The sequence below is a fragment of the Camelus ferus genome, chromosome 30 (genome assembly GCF_009834535.1).
Source record: "Camelus ferus isolate YT-003-E chromosome 30, BCGSAC_Cfer_1.0, whole genome shotgun sequence".
In the NCBI taxonomy this organism is placed as follows: Eukaryota; Metazoa; Chordata; class Mammalia; order Artiodactyla; family Camelidae; genus Camelus; species Camelus ferus.
This window is the reverse complement of record NC_045725.1, coordinates 19,165,006-19,180,014: the sequence shown is the minus strand read 5'-3', so window position 1 is coordinate 19,180,014 and position 15,009 is coordinate 19,165,006. Positions and strand designations below refer to the sequence as shown.

The 15,009-nt window shown below is 42.9% G+C and overlaps 1 protein-coding gene across 1 annotated transcript in view; it reads right to left on the bottom strand.

Moving 5' to 3' along the window:
* Positions 1 to 13,240, bottom strand: part of LOC116660609 — a 48,278-nt gene extending 35,038 nt beyond the window's left edge. The window contains exons 1-2 of the mRNA XM_032470449.1: positions 13,169 to 13,240; positions 11,903 to 12,422 (exon numbers count right to left, since the gene is read on the bottom strand). Of these exons, the coding sequence (XP_032326340.1) occupies positions 11,903 to 12,422; positions 13,169 to 13,240 (592 nt within the window). The remainder of the gene's footprint in view (positions 1 to 11,902; positions 12,423 to 13,168) is intronic.
* Positions 13,241 to 15,009: the final 1,769 nt, after the last annotated feature.

The following is a 15,009-nucleotide window of genomic DNA, read 5'->3' as shown; positions in this document are numbered from 1 at the left end:
GAATTACACCTCAGGTAAAACTTTCACCTGACCCAAAGGGAAAAGGGTATATTCAAAGTTACTGATTTGAACAGGTGAAGAGTATCCTTAGAGGTAGAAGGCCCTGATGTTTGAAAAGAGCAACCGACTCCACCAAGAACAAAGAGGAATTCATGCTGCTCCACATAAAGTACAAGGCGCTCTCAATGCTGCTGGCTTCAGTATCTGCGCAGATCATGGCTTTGAAAAGCATTTCTCTTCCTTAATTTGGACTTAGATTGCATTGAATCTAAGAATAACTTTTGTCCCTGTGAGTGGGATATGGGTGTGTGCCTGTGTGTGTGAGGATTGCACATACATATTCCATTAATTACCCAAGTGGTCTGCTGGAGAATGAAAAGGCGTAACTTTACTTCAACAAAAGCCAATGCTCAGTTTTTCTGTTCATGTCCCTTATGAGTAACTCTAGATAGAAAACCCCAGAATTTGGCAAAAGTATGGCTGCAGGTTGTCGTGTCAAAGGACAGCGCTGGAGGCGAGAAGCAAGGGTGAGAACTACTGCTGTGGAAGGAGGCGCACCCAGTGTCCTTTAACAGAACGAAGGTGTCCGCTGTACACCAGAACCGCTCTCTCTCACGGTCCTGCTAGCTGCCGGGGGGCTGAGGACTGCTATCTGTATTCTGGGTGGCCAAGCAGCTGCTGAAACTCAGAAGTTACATGCCTATGAAAAGAATATTGAGGAATAGTTAGCAATCTCTGCCACAGAGGAAACGACTAAAAAATGAACGATTAAAAGTCATCTGTAAAACCTAGATCATAATATAGCTGTTCCCAGAGTCCAAGAGAAAAGACCAAACTATTCAAATCTTTGGATTTGGGAGGGATGCAGTCCTATAATTATCTAGGTACAATCTTTGCTTTCCTATTTTCAGGTATGACTTCCTTCAGAGAGATGAAGAGAAATAGAGAGAGAGATTGGGGTGGGGGAGAGAGAGAGAGAGAGTTTTGGCCAATAAGATGGTTGTGAAAGTGATGTGCACAAATTCCAGGCCATTCCTGAAAAAGACTACTAGAATATAGACATGACGGTGCACCACGCTGGACCTTACACGCGGCTGCCTTACGACAGCGGAACAACAAGGTAGAAGTCTGGGCCCCAGACTCTGTCATAAAGGAGAGCTGCCCTAACAGACTTTAATATGGTGAAGGAAAATTCCCATTATAGTTAAGCCATTATTAATGCTGGGTCTCTGTTTCTATGACTAAACCTACATCCAAACTAAGACAACCTCCAGTTTATTCCTTCATTATGTTTCGTGTTGATGATATAGTCAAGAATTAAGGAACAGAGCAATAAGAGATACTGTGTCCTTCTCCACACCACCATTCAGCTGAAGCCAGCACAACGGCAAGAGGGTCATATCATAAGGACAACGGTTGTAGTGTCCAGTGACCCCCCAGCCCACCTCCATGAAGTGAGCAGAGCCCCAGGGCCTGACTGAGACAAGTGAGCAGGAACATGTGCTACAGAGAAATAGTTTAGGGGAAACACAAGATAAAACCACCTACCCCTAAATATACTAAAGGAAGCGTAGTCTTCGAGAGAGATTGACACTTGGATTATATTTTGTTTTGGAAAAATTGGGATGGGAGCAGATGGGTTAGCACACAAACTTTTGTGAGGGAGAGACTTGAGATCAAGCGTCTACTCTGTCACTGACTAGCTATATGACTTTGGGCAAGTGACGTGACCTCCCTCAGCCTGAGTGTCCTCATCTGGATTTAGTAACAACTATTTTGCAGGGTGATATGATGGATTATGTTAAATGATGCACCTTAATACTTGGTGCAATGCCTGGCATGTAGTATGTGCTCAATAAATTACCTTTAAAAAAAAAAACACTCTAAACTGGAAAATATCCTTACCTTTCCTCAAAAGACAGTGCGACCTTACTAATTTCTCCTTTGGGTCACAATATACCTCCACTCCTAAAGGCACCTCTTCTTCCCCTCCCTGCAGTTCAAGTATGAACAGAATCGTACCTTCCTCATCAGGCCTCAGCTGATCATCCGCTCCCTTCTCTGAACTCTGTGGATGCATCATCCTGTCTGTATCACTCGTTGCCACTTAACCCCACACTGTTTTTCATTATACCTTAAGACTTTCATGTTTATCAGGTCTGTCTTCCATTAGTGTCTAAATTTCAGAGTTCTGTTCCTTTAGTTCACACATCCTATTTAGCCCAACATGGTGCACTCCTAAAATACTCATTAAAGGGATAAATGATACCCTTCAAACAAATGTGCATGTGCAGCTTACAGAGAGCCAAGTAGAATAAATGTCATTCTATTCATATACTGAGTAACCAAATGGCAGAATACCTTAAACTTTAAAAATCAAATTAATGGAATTTTGACATTTGCAATCACGCACGAAGCCAATATCATGTACTTTAAATTTTCCCTTGACGGAAATAGCTGTTTTCCTTGACTTACCTCCCTAACAGCAGGTATGTTTTAGCTGCAAACTCAGCTTCCTGCATAGCTATTTCCCCTGCCATTTCAAAGCCCATCATGATCCTGTATTTTATTAGGCCATAATGAAATAATATTTATTAATTCATTTCTCAAACATTTGGGTGCTAAGTAGCACTTGGGGCATCAAAAACAAATAATTCAAGGAATTTCCAGTCTAGTATAGTCTGCTACTCACTTACTTCTTGGTGAACTTTGATATTTGTGCCTTATATCCCAAGAACAAACCCGGGGAGGACAAGAGACAACTGTACCTACTGCTGGTCTAACTCCACGAGACGGTATAAACTGTCACTCTGCATGGACACTGACTGGAACTAATGTTTTGAGTGCATAAACCACTCTGTGTAGATCACTTATAATAATCCCTGGCAACATAGTAAGTGTTTGACAAGTGTTAGCTACTAGTAGTAGTGATGTTCATATTATTAGTATTACTTAGATTTAAAATCTAAAGTAATATCAAAAGTAACTGAACCCCAGCTGTAAGTACTGACAATATTTGAGACCTAGAAAAGTGTGGAGGTAAAAAGCAGAGTGCGACGAGCTTGGTGCAGTTGTTCATAACTGGGAACTTATCGATTAAACTTTCAGAATCTAGAATTAATCTGGAACACAAAAGTTAAATTGTAATGAATTTATTATGTAAATATATTCCTTATGTGTGTTTTCACTTTTATCACAGAACAGCAAAAAGGAGGCAAGAATGTCCCAATAGGATGCACTTAATGAATGATAATATGAAGCTTTATACATTTATGAAATATTAGAAGTATAAAAAGAAATAAATGTATTCAGAATATTTAGCTCAAAATCTTGGAGATTTTAAAAGTATAGGCAAATGGTAAAGATGGTAAATTGTATGTTTATATATATTTTATGAGGAAAAGAATTTTTAAGTGTACACAAAACAATGCAATATTCTCAAAAGGGGCAACAACCATGCTGATGCATATAAACTTTTGTAACTTTAATGTAAATGAAGTTTATGCAAAAGTGTTAGCATTCTATCACAAGAGGAACTGATTATTAAGCAAAATAGGATTAGGAAAATCGACTTGCTGACAAGCTTAAAAGGAGAGAAATTTGCAGACGCACATTTAAGATCTCCTTGGCTTTAAAAGAAAGTCTTACCCTAGATGTATATAGTTAAGTAGAAGCTTCTGGTCAAGGAAATGGGTACTGAGTTGAGTTTGAAGAGATATGAAATATAATGTCATAATATGAACATATCAGCTATTCAAAGCAGTGTCTGTTCACCAGTGAGATGGATGGTGTAGGTCCTAAGCACCATAGGAGTTTGACATGAGGGGGATCGGGGCTGGTGGTAAGAGGGGCTTCTTTAAAGAGATAGGCTATGAGCTGTGTCCTTTAGGACTACAGACAGTCGGGAGTAAGCGATGACATTGTACTTCAGGGAAGGAGATGGAAGATGCAAGATTGTGAGGGATAAGGAGCATGTAGAGAATTAACAGATAGTCGCACGATGGTGTGGCTGAATTTATCCATCTCCTTCCCCCTTCAACTTTCCTTTCCATTTCTAGTGGTGTAATCGGGCCCACGTGGTCCTGGGAGAGCTACCAGTGTCTGGAGATTTCCACTGTGGCTCAGCCCCCACAACTGACCCAGAGAACAAAAGGGTTGAGAGAGAAAAGTAAGTGAGACTCCTCACACACGATGTACCTGCCATGTCTCCCCAACCCAAATGGCACTCACTGCTTCAATTAGTACCTTATTTATTTATATTACTTTTAAAATAATTAAAAATTGTGTTACCAAAGTAACCTCAGTGGCATGATACACCTTAATAGCAAAGCGAGTCAGTGAGGAAAAGAGGTGCTGTTTTGTGTTCTGTGACTAAGCCGTGGCTCCGGCGTCACTGTCTCCTGCCTGGTGACAGCTCCCCAGCTGCTCCAGGCAGCCAGCTCCGGGAGTCCTGCCTGTTTCCCCTTGGACCACAGCCCTTTTGGACTCTCGTTCATCTCTTTACATTTCTGTCTCCCCCAGGGACAGGAGGGACTAGGAGCCCAGGGGAGGGACTCTGTTAAGGCTCCGGTTCCGGAGCCAGAAGGCCCAAGTCTGAGTCCTGTCACTGCTATTCTCTAGCAGTGTGACCTCAGGAAAATCACCTAACCTCTCTGGACCTCACCTTCTGATTTATCAAGGGGGGTTGTGAGCCTATGAGTTAACACATAAAAAGCACTTTGAACAGTGTCTGCCTGTAGTGAGCATTCAAAATGTTAGCTGTTTGACTCATCCAGAGCCTAGCACAGTGTTTGGCATGTAGTATGTTCAGGAAATACTTGTAGAATGAATGAATGAATGAATGTATTGGGTGGGAGAACTCCTATTCTTCTTTGCATCCCTGCTAGACTCTAGCACAGTGATTAGTAGGTTTGTATTCAAAGAAAGGCTGCGAGGCAAAGATTCTACCTAAAATGAGGAAACAAAGCCATTGGGTGGCATTCCAGATCCCCACGAGATTTTTTTTTGACCAGATATCTTATCTTCAAATCATTCTATTCAGGCATTTCTTTAGTTATCTACTAATCCACCAACACATGAGATACCCATGAGATCTTTCTGAATTTCACCTCCTACAGAAGAGGAGTGAGTACAGATGGGAATGTGAAGAGATCCACTTCCACTCCTGAAATATTCATTGATTTTCTACAACACGCACAATGCTGCTGCTACATCCTTCCTGATGCTTTGGAATCATTCTTTCATAACAACTCATAGAAGCATTAGAATTTCAGAGCTAATCATTGGTTTGTGAAACACACCCAAGAATCAGCAATTGGCAGGTGTAAACCTGCCCAGGATTTTATGGGTGGAGTGTAGGTGGTGTGGATATTGCACTCGGGTTAACACCATTGTTACCTAAAAACAACTTATTCCCTACAAGATTGCACTGGTTTTCCGTCAGATATATGGCCTGTGTCTCGCCTAAACACTCTAATATGTTGATGAGAACTTTCATAAAAACAAGGATGAGACTTTAAGTCCAAAGACTGAAATACTAAAAAGATCACTGAAGTAAAAGTCAAAAAACAAAAACAAAAACAAAATCAGGATTCTAGTTCTAGTTCTATCCCCTTCTGAACCATAAGGACAGGGATAAGGAATTCAACACCCCTGAAATGGGGCAGTAACCCCTGCCTTGCCTATTTTGGGGATCGTGTAACCATTTATTCATTCAGCAAGCATTTTTTGGATACCTTCTACAGACCAGGCTGAAAATAAAGCACTAGGGTAAAAAGATACACTTGACAAAAATTTCCAAAGAAATATGTTAATATAAACTGTAAAATGTTATAGAATGGATTTTATTACATTATTATAAGCATAGCTGTTACTTATTATTTAAAGACGAAAAATAAAATCTTTCAGCAGGTGTCCACAGAGTGTTTCCCAGCCTGCTCTGCAGGAGAGTATTCACTTTCACCTCCACCTCCTCTGTATTTTTAGTTCACTGCCCCAAAAAGGCCTCCCCTGACCATCCTAAGATATCCCTCCCCTCGTTATATTTTTTAAATCAAGGTACTTTTCGTTCATAGTAAATATTTGTAATTATGCATTGTTTATTTACTTGCTTTTTATTTATTTCTGTCACTAAATATGCATTCCATGAGATCAGGGATTTTGTTCTTGTTGCCATATACTCAGTAGTACCTAGTACAGTGCCTGGAGCATATAAGATGCTCAATAAATATTTGTTTCATAAACGAATGAATGGAAAAGCAGTCATGTCACAAAGAGCCAGCCCAAGTGAAAAGAAACAAAACAGATGGCTTAGAAGTGCTGAGACTGAAAATGAATCAATGAAGATTTTAGACTCAAATTCTTGGCGAGTGTTAGTCTGTATTTGTTGTTTATTCAGAGGGATAAGAAAGCAAATGATTCACCATATATTTATTATTTTCTTCAATTCTTATAAAAACAACCTTTCCAAGTACGCACTGTAAAGCTCGCTTTACAGATAAGTACGCTGAGGCTCAGAGAGGGCACTGGCTCAGGTGGTAAGAGGCACAGCCTGTCGCGTTGTGCGCTGTTTTATTTTGCTGTTCTGTATTACCCACTTCACCCCCACAGACTGATCACGAAGAGTCCAGGAATAACAGAGGACAGAAAGCCAGAGAAGAGAGATCAAGGCACAAGAGCTGTTGCAGAGGAAGGAGATGAGAGCTGACAGGACACAGGAAAAGTCCATCTCCCCAAAGATCCAAAAGCACTGAGGCAGCGTCCTCCTTCCTTACGTGAAGGAACCCAGGCTTGCTCAGGGCAAGTGATCTGTCCAAAGTACCTGCGTCCCAGATTTCTCTGTAGGTCAGCAGTGATTCCCAAGTCCCGAGTCCAGACAACACCCTCTCTCCAGCTCTCCTTCTCTGCTGTTCCTCTGGTCTTTACATTCCCTGTAAGAAAGCTGTTTAAAAGGCACAAAGACCAAGCAAGACGAGACAGTGTAGCTGCGTTCACAGAAACAGGATTTGGCCTTCAGTCCAGCCTGAGCTGGGTGTTTTACAATTAGGTTTTCATGTGAGTATTAGACCCTCCTTTGGAGAACTGAGCTCTGGCGCATAAGTCTGCAGGCAATCAATTTGTTGCAGAATTTTGCAGAAAGCCACAGCTTTCCCCTTTGGTAAAACAGAAACTTCAGACTGAGGCAGTTTGCAAAAACTTCTCTGACGGTGTGTGAGCGCCACCTGACGCCCAGAGGCAGGATGGCGTCCCTCTCTGGTTCCGGGCTGGACATCCTAACCACAAAATGTGGTGACCAAAATAAGGCGCCACCCACTCAAGAGTCCGTGGATTTTCTGGTCATAGGTTTATTGACCTGGAGGCGATGCAAGCAAAAGACGAAAGGAAAGAAAGAAAAAGAGAAGGGCTCTGGATGGGGAGAGCAATTCAGTCTCCTCTCACCTCACACCCATTCAGGCTTTATTGTTCATTTACAAACACTTTCCATGGTGTGTACTGTTTCTTTCCTTGTCTTTCCTTAACTCGTTTAATGTCCTTTACTCAGAGCCCAAATATCCATACCCCACCCTCCCAGCTTTCCTCCCACTTCTTTTCCTTCAATACTGCACAGTGTCCCAAACACAGAAGGTGTTACAGGTGTTCCTCCAGAAAGGATTCATGGTGTAAGTTTGGGGAATGTTGAATTCTCTACACCTCCTCCTAGAGATTCATAATCTTTATTAGCACTGTGTCCCCTACTAGACTGCCATGTCTCTGGCATTCACCACTGTACCCAGTGCACCAGATACCTGCTCAACAAGAACGTGCTCAACAAGTTTGACTCAGATGGATCAGGATACCAGAGACCCTTCGTAAAAGGGTCTATGTAAGAAAAGCTGTTCAGTATTCTTTAACCCACTGTCTCTGGATGATTTCACCCTAGAACACATGTGTGTGTGTGTGTCCTGCTAAAACACTTTCCGTGTGTGTGTGTGTGTGTGTGTGTGTGTGTCCTGCTAAAACACCTTCCATGCAGAGACAATCCCAGAGATAGTAGCAAATGGTTGTTCTGCTACGGCTCCTGTGGCCAATTTAGGGACAGTTTTTTTCACCTGGTAACCCATGTTGCCTCAGGTACAGCCTGGCTCATGGTGCACAAGGGATCACAGGAATACTCATTACCCACATTTGGCTTGCTCTTACACTTAACTGACACACAAGACCCTAAGCCCCTCAAGGGCCCCCTGTGTATTTCTGAGAATCCCCAAGCACTGTCTTAAATGTACTCACAGGCAAGCCTAGTCAACTATCAGGCAAAGTCCCCCTGCCACCACCTCCTCTGATGCTGGAAGATACCACCACACCCTTTGGGACCTGCCTGCTCTGGAAAGCACCTGTATCATTTCTTCCAGGTACCACTGCATCCTCTAGGCACTGACGCTCTCACTGAACATCATGATCATGCCTGGACCCAATGCTTTTTCTGCTAGGTACTGTCCCATTTGCCAAGCGCTGCAGCCTATGTCCACTGTGCTGATGTTCTGGAACCACTGAGAAGCCAAAGGTACTCTGAATTCTCTGGAATCCTCAGTGTACCAAAACCACTTTGCATTCCATCACCCAGTGGGGAGATCCTCACTGGGGGCTATAATCTGCTGGCTGCCTGTCAAAGGAGTGTCTCAGGTCCCAAAATAAAGACTTAGATGTGGCCACCCACAGAAGAGATTCCCAGAGACATATCTGAACCCCAGTCATGGATACTGCTTGGGTCTCAGCTATGAACCACCCACCGGGCCACCGGACAGCATGGCGCTCACCTCTATCCTCCCCGCATAGCTGCTCTCTCCTTTCTGGCCTCCCACATGCACTGCAGTCACGCCTCCTCTCCCACCTCCAATGGAGCTGCTCCTGAGAGGGCACCGGTGGCCTTCTAAATGCTGACCCCAGACCACTCTGTGGCACTTACCTCTCCTGATAACTCCCCCATCCCTGAGCTGCCTCCATTCTGGGGGTTTTCTATCCTCAGTTTGGCTTCATATGTTTTTCCCTTCCCACCTACTTACCCCAAAAAAACCCTCTTTATGGTGACCAGAGTGATTTTCTGGGCCTTAAAACATTAAAGACCTAAATAGCATATTCATAAATTTAAATCTCTCCAAATTCCAGATCTGTATATTCAGCTGCCCAACATATAGCTTCATTTAGATTTCCACAGAAATTTTGAACTCAGCACATCCAAATCTAAGCCCATAGTCCCCTCCCTCCACCATAGTTCTTTCTGTATTTCCTGTTTCTGTTCATTTACTCAGAAATCCTTCAGTATGCTCTTATACATGTATTCTTATCTTCCCAAGAAACTCATGAGAGGGTTACTATTAATTTCCATATTTGGGGAAGGGATAAAGTTGAAATTTAAAAGGTGACATAAAATTTCCAAAGCCCCACAACATATAAAACACAAAGCCAAGGTTTGGCCCTGGTTCTAGCCAACTCCAAAGTCCGCACAATATAAACGGATTTAAAAGCCCCTAAAACTGGAGGACTTAATCTTTGCACACCTAGTTTCCTGTACAACATCTGACACAAAGAAGGTCTGCAATAAGTGTTTGATCCTTGAATTACTAAATATTTGCTTACAGACAAATATAAACAAGGCAATGTGCTAAGAATCAAGGGAGAAAGAATAAAAGAACAAGACATGGAGTCTGCTCTCAAAGAGTTGTGATCTTGTTTAAAGGAAACAGTACAGGCAAGATTGAGAAAAGGGTGACCTTTTCACCACTATTCTTTGACGTTATCCTCAAAGGGCTAACCAAAGCGATAAGATGCAATGACAAAATAAAATATTGGAAAGGAGGAAACGTTATCATTATTTGCAGTGACATGATTTGCACAGCTTAAAAATCCAACTTTAAACATTACTCTAAAAACAGAGAGCTCGGTAAGGTAGTCAGTTATAAAATTAATATAGGTCAAGTTTTCTTAAAATCAAACATAATTAACTATAAATTACAATGAAAAAATCCTTCTTTCAATGAAAATACCCAAGCATCAATTTAATAAGAAATATGAGAAAGCTACATGAGGAAAACTATAAAATCTTCTAAAATATATAAAATATGACTTAATAAATTATTCAAAATATTATATTTCTAGATAGCACAATATTTTTAAACTGTCAATACTTTTCAGATTTTATGTTTAGTAACACTCCATTCAAAAGCCCAACATATATATTTTTTGTAATATGGAAAAAAATACCAAATTCATCTGGAAGAATAAAAATACAAGAATAGCTAAGAACTGTAGGAGAAAAAGAATAATGAAGTGAGACTTATCATTCCAGATACTGAAACATATTATTGAGTAAGGCTATTACACAAAGAACAGACAAATCACTAGAATGTAACGGAGAATCCAGAGGCAGAACCAAGACAATATATTTGAAATAAAAGTGACATTTCAAATCAGTGGCAAGAAGATGAATTATTCAGTAATGATGTTAGACTGCATGCTAACCCTTAGATAAATAAAATAGGATTCCCTACTTCATACATCAGTTACCTTTTACTACATAACCAGGCAAGCTCCAAATCTCAGGGGCTTAAAAACCACCACCACTTATTTAGTTCACTTTTCTGATGGACAGCAATTTGGGCTGGACTCAGCAGAGGAGCACTTCTCCTGGTCTTGGCTCTCATTCACCCATCTGCTGCTGTCAGCTACTGCTCATCTGATATCTTGGCTAGGGATTAGCTGGTCCAAGATAACCTCACCCACATCTCTGGAAACTGACTCGCGGTCAGCTGGAGTGATGGAGAGCAACAAACAAGGCCACGTGCATCTCCTCACCCAGCAGGCTGTTAACAGAATGGCCCTGTAGGGTCCCCAGAGAGCAAGCAGAAGCACGAAGGGTCTCCTAAGGTCTAGCCTTGCAATGGCACACTGTGACTCTCACACCATTCTATTGGTCAAGGCAAGTTACAAGGCCAGCCCAGACTTCAGATGTGGGGAAACAGATTCCACCTCCTCTGTGGGCAGAGCTGCAACTTCACATTGCAAGGAGGGTGGGCATACTGAGAAGCATGAAGAATTGCAGCCATTTTTGCAACCTTTCACACATGTTAAACCTGAATAAACTCCAGATTAGATAAATATTTCGATGAAACAATAAAATCAGAAAACTTAGTTGAAAATATGGATAAATACTCATAAAAGAAGTAAGAGACACATTTTTAAGCAAAACAGCAACATTCGATCCCATGAAAGAAGACAGTAGACATAAACCTTTAACACCTAAATTTTTCACATGACAAAAAAACTAACATTTAACACAGTTAAATGAACACTTTAATTATCACATGACCAAAAGAAATCACAAAAAAAAAGATAAAAAAGTAACCTAAGTGCAATGCAAAATGCTAAGAAATGGTTAATTCAAAAAGAGCTTTTATAACTTGGCAATTTTTAAGAAAGAAAAATAGACAAAGGACAATTTGTAAAAGTAAACATTGCAAATTACCAATAAAGATGTAAAAAGATGTTCATCCTCAATAGTTATCAAAGGTATATAAACTAAAACAGTAATAATACATAACTGCCTATAAGGTTGGCAAAGTTTTTAGTTTTTTGTTGTTGTTGTTTTTGTTGTTTTTTAGTAATGCAGTGTTACCAATGGTTTGGAGCAAGGAATTGGTAAAGTTCGTTTTGTTTTGTTTTGCTTTGTTTTTTTAATAATGCAGTGTTATCAACGGTTTTGAGCAAGGAATTAACACACTAGTGGTAAAATGTAAATTAGGAGAATCTTTCCGGGTGATAGTTTGGCAATAGAAATTCAAGTGCGTATACCTTGAACCCATCTATTCTTTTTTTTTGCTTTTGCTTCAAACAAACAAACAAAACCCACGCATGAGGCAATTACACTAACCCAGCATCGCTAGCTCCAGTGCTTCCGGCTGGCAGCCACCAACCGTCGCGCGGGCGCGTCTAGACCTCTGTCGCTGAGGTGTCCGCTTGCGGCCCCCTCGTCGGGCCCTCCCCACTCTTTGCAGCGCCCCCGGGGCAGCGAGGCCGCGAGGCCACGCTCTCCGAGCCTGGGCGGAGGCGGCAGGACGCCAGGCCCCGCGGTCCCCTCTGCGTCCCGGGCACGGAGCCTGGGCCGCCCGGAGGGCCAGGTGCCGCGCTCCGCGTAGAACAGTTCTCGGCGTCGGGAGCAAGCTCCCTAGGCCCGGCCGGCTGGACGGCGCAGCGCCCACCCATTCAGGGGCTTTCGGCCTCCCGGACTGTCTGAGGAAGACCGCCGGGGCTCCCACCAGCCTCCTCAGGCCTCTCACAGCCTCGCTTCGCGCAGCCTCCGTGCAGACGGCCGGGGCACAGGCGGCAACCGGGTTTCCCGCGCCCCGTGGGCATCCAGTCTCGCGGGAGTTCCGAGCGCCCCTCCCGCTGGTCTATGTCTAGAAATATTCCTCTGCAAATCCACAGGCGAGAGTGGGATGGGGAGAGATGTCTAGGTCGCAGCTATTTTTCCATTTTACCCAGGATGAGTATTAAGAAGGGACATTTGAGCAAAGTCCTTCCTGATGATGTGAGAGAGTTAGAAATCTGGCTGGGGTGGTCCATGCAGAGGGGACCACCCAGTCAGATGGTATAATTTAGAAGCGTGCCAAGAGAGTTGGAGGTTCAGCCCAGAGGCTGGTGTGGCTGGAGTGGAGGGACCAGGAGGAGCAAGAGTAATAAAGATGAGACCAGAGAAGTTATGGGGGTGAGGCATGGAGGGGGTGACCTTGGAAGAGGAGGGGCATGGGGGCGGCTTGGCAGGGTGTGGCTTGGAGCAGTGGAATATGCAGGAAGGTCGGGGGTAAAGGAGACGGAGCATTTAACTTCTCTCTGAGTGAAATGGGGAGCCAGTGGAGTGTTTTGAGGAAAAAATGACATGGGCTGACTTACAAAAAGGACCTCTTTGACGTCTTTGTTAAGAATAGACTGAAAATGAGATTCGTAAGCAGAAAGCAAGCTGAGTTAGGAAGCTCCTGAAGCAAGACAAGAGAGGGAAAATGATCGGGCTCAGACAGAGTTGGCAGCAGTGAGGTAGTGAGAACTGGTCAGAACCAGAGTGGATGGAGGGCGTGAGACAGAGAGGAGGCAGGAACGACTCTGAGGGTCTTGGCCTGAATAATCGGAAGGATAGCGTCACCATTGACCAAGATGAAGAATGCTCAGGTGGAGTTGATTTAGGAGAAAAGATCAGAAATTCACTTTTTGTCATGCTGACTTTAAGGTGTTTTTAGACACGCAAGCAGAAATGTCAAGTAGATAGTTGACAGTAGTCTAGAGTTGAAGAGGGAGGGTCTAAAGGAGAGATGGGTTTAGGCAGGGGGAGGTGTGACAGCAGGGAGCTCCGGCACCATCACAGGTCTAGAAGCTGTCATCCAGGGACTGTGGGAAGTGGATTAGTCATAGTTATCATTTCATCATGGTCTTCTCTAAAGTGTGGGAAGGGAGCTTTGGACTAAAGATAAGCCCAAAGTAAAGTAGCAGTCTTTGCCACAGCACCCCGTGTTTAGCCTCACATTCCCACCAGAAGCACTAGCTGAAAGCTACGATTGAATTTTTTCCTGAAACAACAGTGTACAACTCTCCAAAGGTGTTTTCCAAAAACGGTAGAGAATCTAAAGGTGGCAAGCACATCCTTGGGAATCTTAAAACCTCTCAAGGAAGCCAAAGCTTTACAAAGTTAAGTTGCCCTTTAACTCCCCCCTCCACAAGTGAGGGCTGCACTTCCTGTTCCAGAAATCATCCATTTTTAGAGCAGTTTTGTCGCTACTACACTCATGAGCTTTATACCTAGAAAGTCAGCTCTTCAGGCCCTAATTTCCTTATCTAGAAAGGAAAGCAATTGGGCTAGGTCACTGAGTTTCAAACCTTTTTCTGTTCTGTTCGAAGCAGGGCAGGCTGACAGCTGGTGGGGGCATTGAGCACCACGGTTTGGCTCACCTCTGCTCAAAGTCCCAACTCTTTGCAGGCTGTTTAGGGCACTGTGGAAACACAGTTTGTACTTCCTGGACTAGCTGATCTATATGGTCCCTTCCCAGCAGAATACAGCAGCACGGGGAAGTGGGGTCACCACAAGTAGGAATTCTCCAAAACACAACAGCGAAGTATGTGGCATTCCAGATGGTTATGGAGATGCCATTGCAGAGGACAGAGTAATCTGGCCTATGACCCTTAATGGATGGAGTTTTTCTCTCCTGTAAACAAAGATACTTTGGGGAAAGTCTTCAGATACTAATTCATGTTCGTATTAATGTCTTACATGCCTACTGTGGATGCATGACTGATGGTTGGAGCCAGGGCCCTTAATCTAGTTCATTCAGATCAAGCTGCCCTTAGTAGCATCTGTCCCAAAATACTTAAATACAAATTTTCCACCCACATTTTATAATAAGTCTTCAAAAGGTGAGTCTCCTCTCCCATTTGATCTCCATATGTTACGTTTGGGAAATTTTTAGTGTCTACATATACGGTATTCTCAACATTTCATGTTGCACATCGAAGTGGTTCTCATGCCCCAAAGAGAGGAGCATGGAGGGGGCCTCTATAAATGAGCTGTTGCCTCTAGAATGGCTTTTCCAAATAGTCGGCCAATGTCAAAGACTGTAAGAGGGGACTTGCCAAAAGGATTCACCACTGCCTGTACCATATTCCACCACCCTTCTTGCAGTCTCTGCAGTTCTAGGAGGGTTTATATCTCCCTTTGCATCTAAAACCACAGCAACCATTACTCTGCTTCCTCCCACTTCATCCTAAATTCCTCCCAGTGCTGCAAACACTGATTATAAATATGTAAAGAAGTATCAGAAAAGAAATGCATAGTTCTGTCATAAATACTTCATTTTATAGCCCCTTTGGCTATAACCTGAGAATCTAGTTTGACTTCATGCCAGTGAATATTCTCTGCCTTTGTGGTCAGAAGAGTAAGTTGGAAGAGTGTTGAAACATCGTATTGATTTCTTGATGCTGCATTAGTATTTGAAG